This window comes from Bufo gargarizans, chromosome 10, assembly GCF_014858855.1.
Source record: "Bufo gargarizans isolate SCDJY-AF-19 chromosome 10, ASM1485885v1, whole genome shotgun sequence".
Classification (NCBI taxonomy): Eukaryota; Metazoa; Chordata; class Amphibia; order Anura; family Bufonidae; genus Bufo; species Bufo gargarizans.
In genome coordinates this window covers 132,612,488-132,634,214 of record NC_058089.1, presented here as the reverse complement: position 1 = coordinate 132,634,214, position 21,727 = coordinate 132,612,488, and the positions used below count along the sequence as shown (strand labels likewise).

The 21,727-nt window shown below is 53.2% G+C and overlaps 1 protein-coding gene across 2 annotated transcripts in view; it reads right to left on the bottom strand.

The window, feature by feature from the left end:
* Positions 1 to 2,517: 2,517 nt before the first annotated feature.
* Positions 2,518 to 21,727, bottom strand: part of LOC122920391 (zinc finger CCCH domain-containing protein 18-like) — a 38,015-nt gene continuing 18,805 nt past the window's right edge. The window contains exons 7-17 of one of the 2 annotated variants that reach the window (XM_044269847.1): positions 15,177 to 15,422; positions 10,407 to 10,526; positions 9,113 to 9,214; positions 8,793 to 8,972; positions 8,570 to 8,707; positions 6,613 to 6,621; positions 5,618 to 5,778; positions 5,097 to 5,320; positions 4,128 to 4,224; positions 3,588 to 3,684; positions 2,520 to 3,203 (exon numbers count right to left, since the gene is read on the bottom strand). In XM_044269847.1, the coding sequence (XP_044125782.1) occupies positions 3,008 to 3,203; positions 3,588 to 3,684; positions 4,128 to 4,224; positions 5,097 to 5,320; positions 5,618 to 5,778; positions 6,613 to 6,621; positions 8,570 to 8,707; positions 8,793 to 8,972; positions 9,113 to 9,214; positions 10,407 to 10,526; positions 15,177 to 15,422 (1,570 nt within the window). In that variant the 3' untranslated portion in view covers positions 2,520 to 3,007. Of the gene's footprint in view, positions 3,204 to 3,587; positions 3,685 to 4,127; positions 4,225 to 5,096; positions 5,321 to 5,617; positions 5,779 to 6,612; positions 6,622 to 8,569; positions 8,708 to 8,792; positions 8,973 to 9,112; positions 9,215 to 10,406; positions 10,527 to 15,176; positions 15,423 to 21,727 lie in introns of both variants that reach the window. The other variant, XM_044269848.1, reaches the window with a different exon arrangement.

Genomic DNA, 21,727 nt, shown 5'->3' with positions numbered 1-21,727 from the left:
ATGCCTTCAATTTTGAATAAATCCCCAACAGTGTCACCAGCAAAGCACGTCCACACCATCACACCTCCTCCTCCATGCTTCACGGTGGGAACCAGGCATGTAGAGTCCATCCGGTCACCTTTTCTGCGTCGCACAAAGACACGGTGGTTGGAACCAAAGATCTCAAATTTGGACTCATCAGACCAAAGCACAGATTTCCACTGGTCTAATGTCCATTCCTTGTGTTCTTTAGCCCAAACAAGTCTCTTCTGCTTGTTGCCTGTCCTTAGCAGTGGTTTCCTGGCAGATCTTCTACCATGAAGGCCTGATTCACACAGTCTCCTCTTAGCAGTTGTTCTAGAGATGTGTCTGCTGCTAGAACTCTGGGTGGCATTGACCTGGTCTCTAATCTGAGCTGCTGTTAACCTGCGATTTCTGAGGCTGGTGACTCGGATGAACTTATCCTCCGCAGCAGAGGTGACTCTTGGTCTTCCTTTCCTGGGGCGGTCCGCATGTGTGCATCCACCTGACTTCTCCACAACGCAACTGATGGTCCCAACCCCATTTATAAGGCAAGAAATCCCACCTATTACACCCGACAGGGCACACCTGTGAAGAGAAGACCATTTCAGGTGACTACCTCTTGAAGCTCATCAAGAGAATGCCAAGAGTGTGCAAAGCAGTAATCAAAGCAAAAGGCGGCTACTGTGAAGAACCTAGAATATGACATATTGTCAGTTGTTTCACACTTTTTTGTTATGTATATAATTCCACATGTGATAATTCATAGTTTTGATGCCTTCAGTGTGAATCTACAATTGTCATAGTCATGAAAATAAAGAAAACTCTTTGAATGAGAAGCTGCGTCCAAACTTTTGGTCTGTACTGTACATACAGCAGAAATGGACTCTAGGGAGGACAGCGTAACCCGCGCAGGAGATACGGGCTCCAGCGTTCTTTGCATCCAGCTGGGCGATGGCCAAACCAGTGCGGAAACTGGCACCTGCTTAGGCATTTACACACTGAACACGGTCACACCCGCCAGCGGGAACAAGGCATCACCTCTGATGTCAGAAGAAGCTGATACAAGGAAAAGCAACATCTTGCATTTACTGTACCAGAAGGTGGCAAATCCTCTGCCCTAAGGGGCGTACTACGCACCAGGAACATGGCTGCACGAGTACACTTAACAGCCCCCAATACTGGCTGGACACAGGCCTTAAAGGGGTTGTCTATGTTTAATACTGAGGCCATCAGTATGTGATGGGTGGGGGTCCGACTCCTGGAACCCCTGCCCATCAGCTGTTTGAGGAGGGCACGGCGCTCGGAGGAGCTCTAAGGACTCTTTGCCGAACTACATTGTAGCTGAGGCCCATTCACTTCAATGGGACCGAGATGTGCCTAGGCCACGTGATCGCGGTAGAGGCTGCACAGCGCAGCATGGATCGGAAGAGATCTCGGCGCCATCACATACTGAGGACCTATCCTGAGCATAGGCCACCAGTAATGGACACTCCAAAGACCACCCCATCTGTTAGGAGATCTGGCAGGCTGGTCCAGCACAGGATCCGGTGTTGCCAGATTTCTACACTTCACTGCCGGATCGCCGAGTCTAATGAGATCCACCGGTGATCCGTCCACTTTGACGCCTTAAAGGGGTTCTGCACTTTGTTTTAACTGATGATCTATCCTCTGGATAGATCATCAGTTTCTGATCGGCGGCGGTCCGACACCGGGGACCCCCGCCGATCAGCTGTTTGAGAAGGCAGCAGTGCCGCATCCTTCTCACTGTTTACCGCTGGCCCAGTGACGTCACGACTTGTATCAACTGGCCGGGGCGCGGCTAAGCTCTGTTCACTTGAATGGGTGTCGGACCCCCAGAGGATAGATCATCAGTTAAAACAAAGTGCAGGACCCCTTTAAGTGTTTATGATCCCCACACATGGAGGACAGGGTGCCGGACCAGGGAGAGATCACTGCAGATTTAGGCCTCATGCACACGACTGTAGTTCCCAGCTCAGGTGCGGACCCATCCACTTCAATAGGGCCAGAAAAGATGTGCTGTCCGCATCCTTTGCTCCGTTCCGTGGTCCGTTTTGCGGACAAGAATAGGCAAGTCTACAATGGGCCTCCCGTTCACAGATTTTACAGATCCACGGTTTGCGGCCCGCAAAAAACGTAACAGTCGTGTGCATGAGGCCTTACAATCTGTTTTCACAGACGCCCAAGACTGAGAAAAGACGCCATGTGCGAACATACCGCCACAATAACGTAAAAGTTTTTGGTTCCATGCGTCATGTCTGGTCTTGGAGCCGAGCTGCAATACCACAAAAAACCCGCAAAACGGCAGCCATGTTTTTCCCTAAAAGCTTATGGAGTTAATCATTTTAACCATTTCTTAGATTTCAGCTTTTCGGAAAGCTGGGCGACCATCTCTTCTAAGCTCTCGTGTAGAGCGATTGCATAACACGGACGATTTGCATTTTCATACATATTGATTTGGCGCCATGAGACTGAACAGACGGAAATGTTTTATCAAAATACTTTATTTCAGGGTCCCTCTTCTCCCGCCCCAAAATATGAACATGTAGACAATCCCAAGCAAAGAATCCGCCTTTATGACGCCCCACTCACTGCCCTTCCCCCCGGTCTTTACCGACTAAAACGGGCAAATTCATACAAATAAAACGTTACATTGTCATCAAATAAAGGGGGGAGATAAGACGATGGAGACCGCGTCCTCCTAGAGGGGATCAGAGTCTGAGGAGACTTGCAGCAGTTTTGGGATTGGGGCTTATCACCAAAAACAACATAAGAAATCACCCAGAAAAATAAAAACAAGCCATAGCGAATCCTCTGAAAGGGCGGCATCGGATCTGTGCTCGCACGGCGGTTTCCGGTCAGCCCCTCCTCCACGTATCATCTTCTCTACAGCAGAATTCCTCGTTTTACCTGTGGCCAGATCTCCTCACTGGCTCCACTTGTATCTGTCTCTGTAGAAGCTCCTTGGGGGCCCAGGACCCCGTTGCTATACCTTCCCAGGTATTTTGGCTCTTTTGCGAGCAATGGCGTCTTCCACGGCTTTGAGCTGTTTGAGAAGCTCCTCCCTGCGGGACAGGGTGCTCGCCTTGCCGGTCTTGGTGGCGGCGGCCGCCTCCGGGGCTTTCCCTGGGATGCTGGTGACTTTGCTCGAACTCTTCGTCGGAGGAGAAGCCGGACGTTTCCTGAGGGAGAAAATATGAAGATTCCAGTAAAGACGAAACCTTCAAACCGCGATCCCTACAAACCTATACAGAGCGGCAGCTTCTCAGCTGTAGGGTTGTTACAGTTGTATCCGGTGTAGATAGTGCTCTGCTATATCAGTCTGCACATCCGACTTACACATTAAACCCTCTGTAACAAACCTTCAGCCGTGATCAGCATTATGCAGGCACAGGTTTTTAGGGTCCCGGCTGCTTCCCTTCAGAAACAGCACCACGCCTGTCTACAGGTTGTGTCCGGTATTGCAGCTCAACCCCACTGAAATGAATGGGGTTGAGCTGAACCTGCGGACAGGTGCAGTCCTGTCATTTCTTAATCCTACACAACGCCAATACCCCTTCATGTACCTGTCTGGCTGAATAGGGGAAGGCTTAGGGTTGGGCAGCCGCTGGCGATCCACTTTTGGTGATGGCGGTTTTCCAGGTGGCTTGCGGTCCCGCACTGCTGCAATAGAGAAAACAATAAAACCATAAGTATTATTAACACTCTTAATGGCGGCTCATGCGTCCTGCGAGTGACAAATGGTTAAAAGCACTTTGGCCGTCTCCATGGGGGCCGACTGACCGCTGAGAGCACCCACCCCCTATGAGGACACGTATCTACACCGGTAATTATATCAGGACCTCTGCAGAAATAACAGACAGAAATAGAAAAGTTCAGTTTTCTAAATTTAGTTATTTTGTCGGAAATAGTAGGCGAACTTTTACCAGCGAAGTGACAGGAGCCGATGTTAGAAAGTTCATGATGGAACCTGCTGTGTAAACAGCACAAAAATCACAAAAAGCGCTAAACAATCAGCTGTCGCTCCAGAGGAATTCAGAGCAACGAGCGCAGCCGCCTAGAGGTGCATAGTCCCCCGCCCCCATCTTATATGGTTCAGTACTCACCTCGCTCAGGGGAGACGTTGGATTTTTTGGCAGGGGGAGAGCCCGGCCTGTCCTTATCCGAAGGCTCGTACCGTTTCCTGCTTCCCTTATCAGTGCTCTGTAAGAATACAAAGGGATACAATGATGAGAGTTAGGATCCACAGACGTGGTCACCACAGTATGGGATCCGGTGTCCTGACCGACTGAAATCTGCTCCACAGATCTGTGCTTTGCCTTTAACTGTGGGCTGTTGATACGTGTGGATATTAAAGGGGCTTTCTGAGATTTTTGAACTGATGAGCTATCTGGGACCCCCGCTGATGATATGGCGCTCAACCCCATTCACTTCAAAGACCAATGAATGTGACGGCACTGAAAGGTACAGCGCTACCGCGGGCCCCTTCTCAAACAGTTGATCGGCAGGGTCCCGGGTGATTAATACTCTCAGAAAACACTTCATATAAGCAACAATAAGGGTGATAATCCACAAGGAAAACCATCCTCATCATTGCAGATATCAGGCAGCCTGTCCCTTTAAGGATAGCAGAATATGGCCGATTCTAGAACACACCGTCTGATAATCCGCTGGACAATAATGGAAAGAGGAAAAAAGGACACAAAAATGATCTTGACATGAATGACTTGTAACAACTGTTCTCCTGGGAAAGCTGGGCGAGCAGTAATAGGGTTTCCATGCCACCCAGCTTTCCCAGGCCCTAAGCGGCTTTCCCTGGGCTCCGATGGTGACCGGAGCTACTCACAAACTTTCCAAACCAGCAGGAGGATGGGAGCAGGAAAGCACGGCCCCTGCCTGGCGGTCCAGTGGGGTTTCCTGCGCTTCCTGCAGCCACCGAGCTTCTGGTTAATGATGAATGAATGATGTAATGTATATTAGGGAACTTAACCCCGTGGAAGGAGAAGAACTGCAGGAATGTTGTTGGCTTCGGCTTGCAGATGTGACTAATGGACGTGGCGGGTTCATTACATCACCTTGCTAAGGAGCGTGAGCTTGATTTCCTTGTGCGCGCTGAAGCCGCTTGGGGCCTGGGGCGGTGCTGGGGGCAGAGGCGCCGGTTTGCTGCTACTGATGGGTTTTGCCAGTTTGGCTGGAGCAGGTTTTGGAGCAGGTTTTGGTGGTGGTGGCGCCGTGGTGGGATCTCGGGGTCGTTTGTCTTCTTTAGGTCGCTGGTCATCCTTTTTTGATTTTTCAGAGGCTACAAATAAATAAAATAAGAATATTGCATGGAGAATAAATCTGCAGGAGGCGGCCTGCGGGTCGGTGTGGTTCTGGGCAGACCCCGGCCTATGTCCAGACATCTGCCAGGAAGAGATCCATCAATACTGCAGCAAAGCCCAGGGCAACTGCTCCACTTCTGCCTTCAACCAGTATGGTTTACCCCCATGCTGGTGGTGGAGGTAGAGAGACTGGGTGCCGATTAGTCGCATTAATGGATTTATCACTGGAATCAGACCGCATCGCTCTGGTGATTTGCTGACAACCATTGACTTACCTTTGTCTTTTTTCATCTGTGAAGGAGTTGGAGACCGGGAGCTGGCGGAGGAGATGGGGCTGGCGAGATCGGCGTACATGTCCTCCGAGTCTGCGCTGCGCACAGAACTACTGGAGGAGGAGACGCTGGAGACGGACGACACACTGCTGACGCTCAGGGACCTGCAGGGAGACCAGCCGCTGCATTAGCTGCTCTGTACCTTCAATCACATTACATTGAATACACTTTGTCTTTTACTTCCTCACCATTATCAAAATATCTGCTTGCTGTCAGTGAATAGGAAAACTCCATCAGTTGTGAATGGGTTTTCATTCTCCGGATGTAAACAAGAATGTTCACAACAAGCAGCGATCTTCATATTGGTGAAGAACAGGAAGACAACGTACAGATGCCATCCTAGATTATGGAATTGCTTTCCGCAATATATTTTTAAGGTAAGACCTGGGGAAACATGCACACATTGTGTTCTGCTAGTGGAGGGCTGAAGTGGGTGGAGCATGACAAGACTGTTTTGTCATGCTCCACCCCCAGAGGCACCATCCCAGCAATACCACAGCATCAGTATTACCCAGCGTGCTCTTTTCCCCTAATGTAACCCTACAATCCCAAACCTCTCATCTTAGGGAATTACATTTCATATATTTCCCCAATTCTTAAAAGGTTCCCTTTAAAATGATGGTGTGTAACCTTTGGCCTCCCAGGATGCTGAGAGTTGTAGTCTCGGCTCCAGCTTGCACTCCCTCATTTGAATGCAACAGAATAAAGAGGAAAAAATAACAAAAGCCAAATTTACACCACCATGAAAATAGCATAAAACACCCACGGAAAACAGTTTCCATGTAAACTCCCAAGATAGAAAGTGACTCCGAAAACCAGTCTGAGCACAAATCTAGCGACGGACTAAAGTCAAGCAGGAAGCGGCATTTCTCTGGGGCCGGCGACGCCAGATCGTAGAGTAAAGGAGCCGCCCCGCCCCCGCCATGCGCTGAACTCACCTGGATTTCCTGGTCGGGTTTCCAAATTGTAGAGAGAAAAAGACAAAACATGAGAGAAGCGATTAGAACGAGAACTGACAGCAAAAACAGCGGTGGTGGATCACCGGGATCTAGTGTATGATGAGCGCTGATTCCCATCTGGGACACTGACGGCACAGCGCTAGGACCCACTCCTGTCTCCGGGGCCCCCAAAGCGAACAGACGCAGACCTGCATGCGTGTCCACTCTCCAGTCACCGGCAGTCCCATAGGGGGGAATGGAGAGGTGGCCGCACATGCATGGTGTGCACTACATCCGCCGCTATGGGACTTCCGAAAATAGCCAAGCGCAAAGAATGGAGTGCGCACGGGGGTCCCAAAGTCAGGACATAACCCTGTCTCAGATGGACCAACCCCTTAAAGGTATCATACATGGTTACATTGTATCAAATGGAACATCACAGATTAATGATCTATAGCAAATTATGGAAATGTTCAAGTAACAATCGACTTAAGTCCAATTTCAGACGTTCAGTCCGGGAAGCGACCTCGAGGAGTAACCATCACGGCTCATCTGAACTGGTTTGTCGGCATCATTCCTTCCTGGGAGAGAGTCTGAATTTTTATTATTTATAATCTTTTTATTGCAATTTTTAGCTACAGTATTAGTAACTATATATCAATAAAATATTAAAGGGGTTCTGCAGTTCTTTTAGGGTCCATTCAGACATCCGTAGGTGTTTTGTGGTCCGCAAATTGCAGATCTGCAAAACACGGACAACAGCAATGTGCGTTCCGCATTTCACGGACCGTACATCGCCGGCACTACAGTAGAAAATCCCTTTTCCTGTCCACAGTTGCCGACAAGAATAGGACATGTTCTATTTTTTTCGGGAATGGAATTGCGGATCTGGAAATGCAGATGCGGACAGCACATAGTGTGCGTCCGCATCCGTTCCAGTCCCACTGAAAATGAATAGGTCCACAAAATTGCGGAACAGATCCAAGTTGCGGACATGTGAATGGACCCTTAAACTGATGATCTATCCTCTGGATAGATGATCGGCGGGGGTCCTGGGTGTCAGACCCCCTGCCGATCAGCTGTTTGAGAAGGCAGCGACGCTCCAGTAGCGCCACGGCCTTCTCACTGCTTACCGCCGCCCCACTGACGTCACGACTAGTATCAGTGGCCTGGGCGCGGCTAAGCTCTGTTCACTTTAATGGACATCACTGGGCCTGTGGTAAACAGCGAGATGGCTGCGACACTACTGCCAGCGCCGCTGCCTTGTCAAACAGCTGACCGGCGGGGGTCTGACACCCGGGGCCCGCGATGATCTATCCAGCAAACTGCAGAACCCCTATAAGACACCGGTGCATCACATGCGCACACGTTTATCTTCCGTTTCCCCAGGGAGGTTTTTTTCCTACATGTTGTGTTGAATGGAGTCATCAGATTTTCTATTTCATGAGTTTCAATAAAAGTTTTCCATCTTTTAAAGAAATGATGTGTTTTTCTTTGTTATTGACTGTATGGCGCATTTCATTTGGGGTGTTATGAAGTTGTGGGGGTGGCCCGGCGTATCCACGAGTCCGTGACACACGCCGCACTATTAGTAGAGAAAAGATGGATTATTTGAGGAATTTGTGATGTCCGATTTTGTCCGTCTTGTTCTGTGTAATGTTATACATATGACATCGGGTCTAGCGGACTCGTTACTTTCCGTTATGTGCCTCTGTAGGACGTTTTGAATGTTGCGACACGTCCATAATCCACGAGCGAGTCTTCTTAACTCTAGTCACACAATGCCACGACTACAGTTCAGTAGACTCATCATAAGTCATCATGATGCCGAGAATCCACTTCAGACGCGCGGTGTCCGTTGCTCCCACACAGCGCATGTTTCCCGGACCAAACAGGCTTGTCTGAAGCTGGACTAAGAGGGTGGGGATATGTTTAAACATTGGTACTGCTATTATACCTGGATTTTCGAGATGCGGAAGGGGATGGTGACAGAGACGCAGACGAGGAGCGTGAGGATCTGGACAGCGAACGGGATCCAGAGCGGGAACTTGATCCGCTGTAGCTGCTGCCGCTGATGCTGCCGCTGAGGGTTCTCCTGTAGCACATGACACAGCAGGTGATTTATATGGATGGCGGTTATTGGGGGTTATTATTCAAACTGTGATCGTTGGGTGCTGTACCTTCTTGGCGGTGCTTTCCTCTTGGTCTCCTTCGCTTGGCTGATTTTTTTGTCGCCAGTTTTAACCACCTCTGGCCCGACTTTTGGAGGTTTTACCGTTGGGGCGGCGGCGGCGGCGGCTGCTGCTGCTGTGGGGGCAGCCGGCGGGGGGGCTGGAACCTTCTTCACATTTAATTTCTCTCTAAAAGCAGAAAGACGCCATGTTACATTCACAGCAAGATGTGCGGCTACAGGACGTACACATTGGATGCAGCCATAATGCACGGCTCTCCTCCACACCAAAATGGCGGCTGTAGCGTTCTACCCTTCATGGTCACTCACCCTTTAGCGGTAGCCGGGGCAGGTTCTCCTTTGCTCTTAGTGGCAGCTTTTTGCGAAGAGCGTGTCGGAGAAGGAGACTGTGATGAGGAGAAAGATCTTGACCTAAAGACAGAGAAGCGAGAGTCAAAGTGAAGGCAGTAACTTTCGGTAGCAATATCAGCGGCCATACATTATAAGGGGGGGCTGCAGGAGGTCGCAGCGGGGGAGCCCCCGAAGCCCCCTAGACCTGCCCATTATAACAAGTTATCCACAGGATAGGCAACTATCAGATTGGTGGGGGTTCTACCGACCATGAAGACCCCGTCGCTGTAATGGACGGAGCAGCAGGTCGGTAATGCGCGCCGCGGCTCCATTCATTTCTGTGGGAGAGCCGGTGATGGCCGTGCACTGTACTCCACCAGCACTTCCATACCAGCCCCGCCACCCATTTCAGGGGAACGCCACAGGGGGCCGTGATCAGTGAGAGTCCCAGCAGTAGAACCCCGACCAATCTGATAGTTACCCACTATCCAGTGCATAAGCGGAGTATCCAAGTACTCAAACTGAGTCTACGCTCTGCTACCGAGTGCTACTGTCCTCAGATATCCGCTACCCCATGCTTTACAGTGCATGATGTACCTCAATGGGGTCGTCGAGGTAGAAAGCAGCCATTAACCCCTCCAGATCCCTCATCTGGCCCTCTGATCACTTCAGTACTTTAGTCTACGCTGTGCCTAGAAGTATTAGTGCCAGGGCCTAACGGGCTTATGTTCATGTCTGACCTGGCGGCCATTGCTAGGCCCTGAAACTCCCGCATACCCCATCGCCCTCCAACAACATAGCAGTCACCCGCAAGATACGGCAGGACTCAGCTCCTATCCCTGTGCCGTCATACTACCGCCTGCTTACCGCTTGCGGGATAAACCCTGCTGTTCTAGGATGGCGGGTTTGTATGAGGATACTTTCCCATCAGAGTTCAGCATGCGGGAATTCTCCAGATCCGCCACTGCCAGATGCACAGGGAATGCCCACTAGCCCCTTAAAGCATAATGGGGTCAGGTGGACATGCGGCCGCATGCAGCGGTTTGTGTCCGGCAGCCGGATTTCAGCGCCGCGGTCCTTGGCGAGTAGCGGTCCCGGGATAGCGCCGCCTTGCTCATGACACAATCTTGTATTGTAAACAGGTTGCTTGATCTATTACGACGAGGAGCAAGATCTCCACACCTGAAGTGTCAGTTCCGGGAAACCAGCAAGACCAGTCTGACCGGAATTATTTCCACTTTCACAGCGGAGAGGTTCAGAAACCTGAAATTACCTGGAATGGCTGCCAGAAAACGAACTATGCCGAGACGAGCGGCTGGAGTAAGAACTATAGGACGAAGATCTAGAATGTGAGGATCCAGAACCGGAGTATGAAGAGGAACGTGAAGAGGATCTGAAAAACATACATCACAAATCATCAGCTGGACAGGGTGCACGGCATCAGGAAACGTTCCGCAGATTTCTAATGGACTTTGTGATTCAGGTTCTTGACTTGCTGTCAGTGAATGGAAACATTATTATTGTCATAAGTCCTGCAGACAATCTAATGTATATAGGGGCCCTTAGGGTCCTTCTAGATGGCCTGATGAGGGGACCCTAACCCTCAATCACCTCGGATCTGTGCGCGGGGGTTGAATGATTGGTAATACGATCATTCATCCTCCATGCAGTTTGTTATGTTGGCAGCACATGCCCTCTGAACACAGGGAGATGTGCTGCCATCAAGCGCGACCACGGAAAAGGCACGCTCACCACCAAACAAGCGTCGTCTGGAAGATCGCTGCTACTTTTAAAGGGGCAAAAATCAGGAAGGAGCGTTCCTACGCCAATCTGCTCACTCTCTTAAAGGCGGCCATAAGCCTTACAAAGCAGCTGAGTGCGGTTCATTTAGACCCCAAGAAGCGTCCGTAAGGCTGAAGGCCGGTTAGTCTGTCCTACATCTGCCAACTGGTGTGAAGAACGCAGATTACCAGCAGCAAATGGTGGGATACTGGGAACAGTGAGCGAGGCTCTGAAGTACAATACAGGATAGAAGACCAGTACAAGGATGACACAATGTTACCTGTAAACGTAAAGTATTCAGGGGTGAAGCCAACAATACACAATGTGCGCTAATAAACCCGTGTCTGATCAGTGGGGGGCCGACCAAAGGAATCTTCTCCAATCCTGAGGACAAGGCTCCTGTGCCCCCCCCCCAGTCTGATAGGAGACGTGTCTGATCAGTGGGGGGCCGACCAAAGGAATCCCCTCCAATCCTGAGGACAAGGCTCCTGTGCCCCCCCCCCAGTCTGATAGGAGACGTGTCTGATCAGTGGGGGTCTGACCAAAGGAATCCCCTCCAATCCTGAGGACAAGGCTCCTGTGCCGCCCCCCCCCCCCCCAGTCTGATAGGAGACGTGTCTGATCAGTGGGGGCCGACCAAAGGAATCCCCTCCAATCCTGAGGACAAGGCTCCTGTGCCCCCCCCCCAGTCTGATAGGAGTCGTGTCTGATCAGTGGGGGGCCGACCAAAGGAATCCCCTCCAATCCTGAGGACAAGGCTCCCGTGCCCCCCCCCCCAGTCTGATAGGAGACGTGTCTGATCAGTGGGGGGCTGACCAAAGGAATCCCCTCCAATCCTGAGGACAAGGCTCCTGTGCTCCCCCCCCCCAGTCTGATAGGAGACGTGTCTGATCAGTGGGGGGCTGACCAAAGGAATCCCCTCCAATCCTGAGGACAAGGCTCCTGTGCCCCCCCCCCCAGTCTGATAGGAGACGTGTCTGATCAGTGGGGGGCCGACCAAAGGAATCCCCTCCAATCCTGAGGACAAGGCTCCTGGTCCCCCCTCAGTCTGATAGGAGACGTGTCTGATCAGTGGGGGGCCGACCAAAGGAATCCCCTCCAATCCTGAGGACAAGGCTCCTGGTCCCCCCTCAGTCTGATAGGAGACGTGTCTGATCAGTGGGGGGCTGACCAAAGGAATCCCCTCCAATCCTGAGGACAAGGCTCCTGTGCCCCCCCCAGTCTGATAGGAGACGTGTCTGATCAGTGGGGGTCTGACCAAAGGAATCCCCTCCAATCCTGAGGACAAGGCTCCTGTGCCCCCCCCCAGTCTGATAGGAGGCGTGTCTGATCAGTGGGGGGCCGACCAAAGGAATCCCCTCCAATCCTGAGGACAAGGCTCCTGTGCCCCCCCCCAGTCTGATAGGAGACGTGTCTGATCAGTGGGGGGCCGACCAAAGGAATCCCCTCCAATCCTGAGGACAAGGCTCCTGGTCCCCCCTCAGTCTGATAGGAGACGTGTCTGATCAGTGGGGGGCCGACCAAAGGAATCCCCTCCAATCCTGAGGACAAGGCTCCTGGTCCCCCCTCAGTCTGATAGGAGACGTGTCTGATCAGTGGGGGGCTGACCAAAGGAATCCCCTCCAATCCTGAGGACAAGGCTCCTGTGCCCCCCCCCCAGTCTGATAGGAGGCGTGTCTGATCAGTGGGGGGCCGACCAAAGGAATCCCCTCCAATCCTGAGGACAAGGCTCCTGGTCCCCCCTCAGTCTGATAGGAGACGTGTCTGATCAGTGGGGGGCTGACCAAAGGAATCCCCTCCAATCCTGAGGACAAGGCTCCTGTGCCCCCCCCAGTCTGATAGGAGACGTGTCTGATCAGTGGGGGTCTGACCAAAGGAATCCCCTCCAATCCTGAGGACAAGGCTCCTGTGCCCCCCTCAGTCTGATCGGAGACGTGTCTGATCAGTGGGGGGCCGACCAAAGGAATCCCCTCCAATCCTGAGGACAAGGCTCCTGTGCCCCCCCCCCCCAGTCTGATAGGAGACGTGTCTGATCAGTGGGGGGCCGACCAAAGGAATCCCCTCCAATCCTGAGGACAAGGCTCCTGGTCCCCCCTCAGTCTGATAGGAGACGTGTCTGATCAGTGGGGGGCTGACCAAAGGAATCCCCTCCAATCCTGAGGACAAGGCTCCTGTGCCCCCCCCCCAGTCTGATAGGAGACGTGTCTGATCAGTGGGGGTCTGACCAAAGGAATCCCCTCCAATCCTGAGGACAAGGCTCCTGTGCCGCCGCCCCCCCCCCCCCCCAGTCTGATAGGAGACGTGTCTGATCAGTGGGGGCCGACCAAAGGAATCCCCTCCAATCCTGAGGACAAGGCTCCTGTGCCCCCCCCCAGTCTGATAGGAGACGTGTCTGATCAGTGGGGGTCTGACCAAAGGAATCCCCTCCAATCCTGAGGACAAGGCTCCTGTGCCGCCGCCCCCCCCCCCCCCCCCCCAGTCTGATAGGAGACGTGTCTGATCAGTGGGGGCCGACCAAAGGAATCCCCTCCAATCCTGAGGACAAGGCTCCTGTGCCGCCCCCCCCCCCCCCAGTCTGATAGGAGACGTGTCTGATCAGTGGGGGCCGACCAAAGGAATCCCCTCCAATCCTGAGGACAAGGCTCCTGTGCCCCCCCCCCCAGTCTGATAGGAGACGTGTCTGATCAGTGGGGGTCTGACCAAAGGAATCCCCTCCAATCCTGAGGACAAGGCTCCTGTGCCCCCCTCAGTCTGATCGGAGACGTGTCTGATCAGTGGGGGTCTGACCAAAGGAATCCCCTCCAATCCTGAGGACAAGGCTCCTGTGCCCCCCCCAGTCTGATAGGAGACCTGTCTGATCAGTGGGGGGCTGACCAAAGGAATCCCCTCCAATCCTGAGGACAAGGCTCCTGTGCCCCCCCCAGTCTGATAGGAGACGTGTCTGATCAGTGGGGGGCCGACCAAAGGAATCCCCTCCAATCCTGAGGACAAGGCTCCTGGTCCCCCCTCAGTCTGATAGGAGACGTGTCTGATCAGTGGGGGGCTGACCAAAGGAATCCCCTCCAATCCTGAGGACAAGGCTCCTGTGCTCCCCCCCCCCCCCCCCAGTCTGATAGGAGACGTGTCTGATCAGTGGGGGGCTGACCAAAGGAATCCCCTCCAATCCTAAAGGACAAGGCTCCTGTGCCCCCCCCCAGTCTGATAGGAGACGTGTCTGATCAGTGGGGGGCTGACCAAAGGAATCCCCTCCAATCCTGAGGACAAGGCTCCTGTGCCCCCCCCAGTCTGATAGGAGACGTGTCTGATCAGTGGGGGGCCGACCAAAGGAATCCCCTCCAATCCTGAGGACAAGGCTCCTGGTCCCCCCTCAGTCTGATAGGAGACGTGTCTGATCAGTGGGGGGCTGACCAAAGGAATCCCCTCCAATCCTGAGGACAAGGCTCCTGTGCTCCCCCCCCCCCCCCCAGTCTGATAGGAGACGTGTCTGATCAGTGGGGGGCTGACCAAAGGAATCCCCTCCAATCCTAAAGGACAAGGCTCCTGTGCCCCCCCCCAGTCTGATAGGAGACGTGTCTGATCAGTGGGGGGCCGACCAAAGGAATCCCCTCCAATCCTAAAGGACAAGGCTCCTGTGCCCCCCCCCCCCAGTCTGATAGGAGACGTGTCTGATCAGTGGGGGGCGACCAAAGGAATCCCCTCCAATCCTGAGGACAAGGCTCCTGTGCCCCCCTCAGTCTGATCGGAGACGTGTCTGATCAGTGGGGGTCTGACCAAAGGAATCCCCTCCAATCCTGAGGACAAGGCTCCTGTGCCCCCCTCAGTCTGATCGGAGACGTGTCTGATCAGTGGGGGTCTGACCAAAGGAATCCCCTCCAATCCTGAGGACAAGGCTCCTGTGCCCCCCCCAGTCTGATAGGAGACGTGTCTGATCAGTGGGGGTCTGACCAAAGGAATCCCCTCCAATCCTGAGGACAAGGCTCCTGTGCCCCCCCCCCCCCAGTCTAATAGGAGACGTGTCTGATCAGTGGGGGTCCGACTGCCGGAGACAGTGGGGTACAGCGCTCCGACATCACTGGTAGTACCACAGACATGCACGGAGCAGCACTGTGTGCACCCACCTGACTGACACTCCATTTACATGGGGGCTCATGGTTAGTGGGGGTCCCGGAGGTCGGACCCCCACTATCAGACGCATCTCTTCTTCACACAATGGAGGATAAGTTTATATCTTGGGAGAATCCCTTTAAGGGCACAAATGTACCTGGATGAGTTGGATCCAGAATCGGAGGAGCCCGAGGTGCGGCGTCTTCTGCGTCCACGGCTGGGAGAGCCAGAGTTTCCAAGCTTCTTTTTTGGGGACTTGGATCGACGCCAGGGGTCCTTCCATTCATCAGCTCTTTTAACTGCTGGTGGTCCAGATAAAGTCGGGGTGACAGCGGACGCCGAGGGGTTAACAGCGGGTAAAGATACAGCCGGAGAATCTTTCTTCAAGGCATCATTAGGGCGACTGCGGGAAGCAAAAGGACAATTCACGGAAATTAGACAAAAACAAAAGGACACATGACTGAGAATACAGCCTATCCATCACTAGAGATCAGCGGTGCCATCACAGAGAATGCCACCTATCCATCACTAGAGATCAGCGGTGCCATCACTGAGAATGCTGCCTATCCATCACTAGAGATCAGCGGTGCCATCACAGAGAATGCCGCCTATCCATCACTAGAGATCAGCGGTGCCATCACTGAGAGTGCCGCCTATCCATCACTAGAGATCAGCGGTGCCATCACAGAATGCCGCCTATCCATCACTAGAGATCAGCGGTGCCATCACTGAGAATGCAGCCTATCCATCACTAGAGATCAGCGGTGCCATCACTGAGAACGCCGCCTATCCATTCACTAGAGATCAGCGGTGCCATCACTGAGAATGCTGCCTATCCATTTACTAGAGATCAGCGGTGCCATCACTGAGAATGCTGCCTATCCATCACTAGAGATCAGCGGTGCCATCACTGAGAATGCTGCCTATCCATTTACTAGAGATCAGCAGTGCCATAACTGAGAATGCCGCCTATCCATCACTAGAGCTCAGCGGTGCCATCACTGAGAATGCCGCCTATCCATTCACTAGAGATCAGCGGTGCCATCACTGAGAATGCTGCCTATCCATTTACTAGAGATCAGCGGTGCCATCACTGAGAATGCCGCCTATCCATCACTAGAGCTCAGCGGTGCCATCACTGAGAATGCCACCTATCCATCACTAGAGCTCAGCGGTGCCACTGAGAATGCTGCCTATCCATCACTAGAGATCAGCGGTGCCATCACTGAGAATGCTGCCTATCCATCATTAGAGATCAGCGGTGCCATCACTGAGAATGCTGCCTTTCCATCACTAGAGATCAGCGGTGCCATCACTGAGAATGCCGCCTATCCATTCACTAGAGATCAGCGGTGCCATCACTGAGAACAGCATCTATCCATCACTAGAGATCAGCGGTGCCATCACTGAGAATGCCACCTATCCATCACTAGAGCTCAGCGGTGCCATCACTGAGAATGCCACCTATCCATCACTAGAGATCAGCGGTGCCATCACTGAGAATGCCACCTATCCATCATTAGAGATCAGCGGTGCCATCACTGAGAATGCCGCCTACCCATCACTAGAGATCAGCGGTGCCATCACAGAGAATGCCACCTATCCATCACTAGAGATCAGTGGTGCCATCACTGAGAATACAGCCTATCCATCACTAGAGATCAGCGGTGCCATCACTGAGAATGCCGCCTATCCATTCACTAGAGAACAGCGGTGCCATCACTGAGAATGCCGCCTATCCATCACTAGAGCTCAGCGGTGCCATCACTGAGAATGCCACCTATCCATCACTAGAGATCAGCGGTGCCATCACTGAGAATGCCACCTATCCATCATTAGAGATCAGCGGTGCCATCACTGAGAATGCTGCCTATCCATCACTAGAGATCAGCGGTGCCATCACTGAGAATGCCGCCTATCCATTCACTAGAGATCAGCAGTGCCATCACTGAGAACAGCATCTATCCATCACTAGAGATCAGCGGTGCCATCACTGAGAATGCCACCTATCCATCACTAGAGATCAGCGGTGCCATCACTGAGAATGCCGCCTATCCATCACTAGAGATCAGCGGTGACATCACTGAGAATGCCGCCTATCCATTCACTAGAGATCAGCGGTGCCATCACTGAGAATGTTGCCTATCCATCACTAGAGATCAGCGGTGCCATCACAGAGAATGCCACCTATCCATCACTAGAGCTCAGCGGTGCCATCACTGAGAATGCCACCTATCCATCACTAGAGATCAGCGGTGCCATCACTGAGAATGCCACCTATCCATCATTCGAGATCAGCGGTGCCATCACTGAGAATGCCGCCTATCCATCACTAGAGATCAGCGGTGCCATCACAGAGAATGCCACCTATCCATCACTAGAGATCAGTGGTGCCATCACTGAGAATACAGCCTATCCATCACTAGAGATCAGCGGTGCCATCACTGAGAATGCCGCCTATCCATCACTAGAGATCAGCGGTGCCATCACTGAGAATGCCGCCTATCCATTCACTAGAGAACAGCGGTGCCATCACTGAGAATGCCGCCTATCCATTCACTAGAGATCAGCAGTGCCATCACTGAGAATGCCACCTATCCATCACTAGAGATCAGCGGTGCCATCACTGAGAATGCCACCTATCCATCACTAGAGATCAGCGGTGCCATCAGTGAGAATGCCGCCTATCCATCACTAGAGATCAGCGGTGCCATCACTGAGAATGCCACCTATCCATCACTAGAGATCAGCGGTGCCATCAGTGAGAATGCCGCCTATCCATCACTAGAGATCAGCGGTGCCATCACTGAGAATGCCGCCTATCCATCACTAGAGATCAGCGGTGCCATCACTGAGAATGCCGCCTATCCATTCACTAGAGATCAGCAGTGCCATCACTGAGAATGCCACCTATCCATCACTAGAGATCAGCGGTGCCATCACTGAGAATGCCGCCTATCCATCACTAGAGATCAGCGGTGACATCACTGAGAATGCCGCCTATCCATTCAGTACTACATCTCATCATCAGATATATGCTGGGAGTTGTAATCCCACCCCAGATTAGAGGACCAGGAGGGGTGTCAGTAGATTACAGGTACACCCAGATATTTGTGAATTCCCGGATAAGCGGTGACGCAGCATGACCTGTATGATGGCGGTTTCGTGGTGTGATGCCAGCAATCCCTGAGGAGGAGAAGCGTCACGGGTATCACCACCGGGAGGACAGTATGGAGACATCACACGCCGCCGCCTGTACCGACACGCACATGGCGGTTACCTGTGTGCACGGCGGATCCGCAGTCACTGCAGGGGATGGGTCCCGGAGAACGCGTCCATTCATCAGCGAGTGATCTATACGTCGTGTGCGCGGCCGGCTGACCGATACCGCTGCCGGGGGACGCAGCTTCTGACAGCGACCCCACAAGTTTAGATTCAGGTCGTCGTCTGAACCCCAACCCCTCCCTCGGGGGGCTCCTGAGCGCAGGCCAGTCTGCAGTGCAGCAGGGGAATTGCCACTCAAGCAGTGTCCTGTGACACGTGAACGCAGGGTGATGCACATCTGCAGGGGATGGGTCCCGGAGAACACGTCCATTCATGGCCGCCTCCGGGAGACGCAGCTTCTGACAGCGACCCCACAAGTTTAGATTCAGGTCGTCGTCTGAACCCCAACCCCTCCCTCGGGGGGCTCCAGAGCGCAGGCCAGTCTGCAGTGCAGCAGGGGAATTGCCACTCAAGCAGTGTCCTGTGACACGTGAACGCAGGGTGATGCACATCTGCAGGGGATGGGTCCCGGAGAACACGTCCATTCATGGCCGCCTCCGGGGGACGCAGCTTCTGACAGCGACCCCACAAGTTTAGATTCAGGTCGTCGTCTGAACCCCAACCCCTCCCTCGGGGGGCTCCAGAGCGCAGGCCAGTCTGCAGTGCAGCAGGGGAATTGCCACTCAAGCAGTGTCCTGTGACACGTGAACGCAGGGTGATGCACATCTGCAGGGGATGGGTCCCGGAGAACACGTCCATTCATGGCCGCCTCCGGGGGACGCAGCTTCTGACAGCGACCCCACAAGTTTAGATTCAGGTCGTCGTCTGAACCCCAACCCCTCCCTCGGGGGGCTCCAGAGCGCAGGCCAGTCTGCAGTGCAGCAGGGGAATTGCCACTCAAGCAGTGTCCTGTGACACGTGAACGCAGGGTGATGCACATCTGCAGGGGATGGGTCGCGGAGAACACGTCCATTCATGGCCGCCTCCGGGGGACGCAGCTTCTGACAGCGACCCCACAAGTTTAGATTCAGTGCGACGTCTGAACCCCAACCCCTCCCTCGGGGGGCTCCTGAGCGCAGGCCAGTCTGCAGTGCAGCAGGGGAATTGCCACTCAAGCAGTGTCCTGTGACACGTGAACGCAGGGTGATGCACATCTGCAGGGGATGGGTCCCGGAGAACACGTCCATTCATGGCCGCCTCCGGGGGACGCAGCTTCTGACAACGACCCCACAAGTTTAGATTCAGGTCGTCGTCTGAACCCCAACCCCTCCCTCGGGGGGCTCCAGAGCGCAGGCCAGTCTGCAGTGCAGCAGGGGAATTGCCACTCAAGCAGTGTCCTGTGACACGTGAACGCAGGGTGATGCACATCTGCAGGATGTTTGTGGATTTCACACTTTGCTCTTCCTGGGCAGCTTCCTGTCTGACCGCCCCTTTAAGGTCTATCAGATCCACGTGGCGACACGGAGATTAGTGGCCGCTGCTGCCAGGATTATATGGGGCCCAGTTATGAGCAATGACGGCGGAGGAACAAACAATCGCCTTAAGGAAAATATCACCCAAAAAAACAAAAGTGAAGTTGCAATCAGCGGAGGAGGCGGCCGTCAATCATTGACCGTCTGCGTCAGCACAGAGCTGGCGGCCCCTTATCTCCAGGAGATCCGCACAGAATGCACCCAGATCGCACAAGAGCCTCCATAAACAGGAGGTGTTGACGTCCATCTGCCGCATCCGCCAGCATCACACAGACACACGCGCGTCAGTGCAGAGGAGCAACTCCGTGACCGTAATTACCAGGCGGGAGATCACACTCCCCGTTATCCTACTGCCTGCCACAAATCACCATCTGCTGGGAAACATGGCGGAATGTATATGATAGCAGCTGCACTACAACTCCCAGCAGGCACACAAAGAAAGTGAAAGGAGCAGGCTGGGAGGTGTCAGAACTGTTGGATTAAGGAATAGCTTAAATAACAAATCCCTAACTTGACTGTTAATATCAGAATTGCAGAGACCCCCCCCCCCTCCATGTTAAATCAGGGCAACTGCTTACAAGGCAATCGCATACTGGAGGTTTTATAATCACTAGAGCATTATAAACATCCCAGACTTACAATCGCTCAGCCAGCAATTGCATAAACTTGGCGTTGAAAGCATTCTGCTGTTCCATGTTCTTATAACAATTGCTTAACAAGTAATTACCCACCAGGTGTTATTGGAATTGCTAAAATAGCAATCGCATACCGAGCAACGATCTCCGACGCGGGAAATATTTGGCTTCCTATATAGGAAAAGCCCCAAAACGCTAAAGTCACAACGTCCTGAATAGCAATCGCACACTGGTACGATAATACTGGAGTTCGCAGGCGTGGACTGCAGCCCTACTGCCGACAGATCCGCCCAGCGTCTGCGACACCGATAACATGGGATCAGGGTACGTTCACACTAGCGGTTTTCTTTTCCGGCGCCGAGTTCCGTCACAGGGGGTCAATACCAGAAAATAACGGAACGGTTTTACGGTCATGCGGTCTGAATGGAGAGCGATCCGTCCAGGATGCATCAGGACGGAGATAATATCGCAGCGTGCACGGTTTTATCTCCGGCCAAAGTCCTGGAGCACTTGCCGGATCCGGCATTTTTTTCTCTCCATAGAAATGTATTTAAAATACACGTGCAAAAATGTTGGATTTCCGGATGACACCGGAGAGACGGATCCGGCACTTCAATGCATTTGTCAGATGGATCAGGATCCCGATCCGTCTGCATACGTTTTGACGGATCCGGGAGGCAGTTATGGCGACAGAACTGCCTGCCGGAATCCTCTGCCGCAAGTGGGAAAGTAGCCTTAGACGGCGACTGAAGAGGTCGCGCTCCCAGAACATACGCCTTAGAATCCCACTGCCCGACTGGGGCCCGCCGACGAGACGTTCCTGGGGGCGGTATGGATTGGGCAGTTTCTTGGGGAGATAAGACCCCCTGGAGATGTCATCACCTGCATGCTCGACCAAGCTGAGGGTGCACCTTAGTGGCAACCAAAGGCCATCTACAGAGCGGTGAGTGCGTCGCCACAAGCCCTCTGGTTCTGTGAGGTTCCGATAATCCGGAACGTTCCATGACCCCGTAATCCTGGTTAATGGCAGATTATAGGAATCTCACGTGTACACGAGTCCTCAGACGTGGACATCACTGCGGTCAACTCCTGGGCGGCCGTGGACCGGAGAACACACAGGTGAGAGGAAACAGCACCCCCCCACTACAACCTGTCCCCGCAGGCACGCACCCCCGCAGCGGCCGCAGGCACGCACCCCCGCAGCGGCATCTGCTGGGACCTTGAGGGGCTTTTCCGGCCAGCAATGGCAAATTATAAACTGCTTGCACAAAACGACCTTAAAGGGGCCTCTTTCCATCACATTATACAGTGCTTGTTTCCATGGTTACGACCACCGC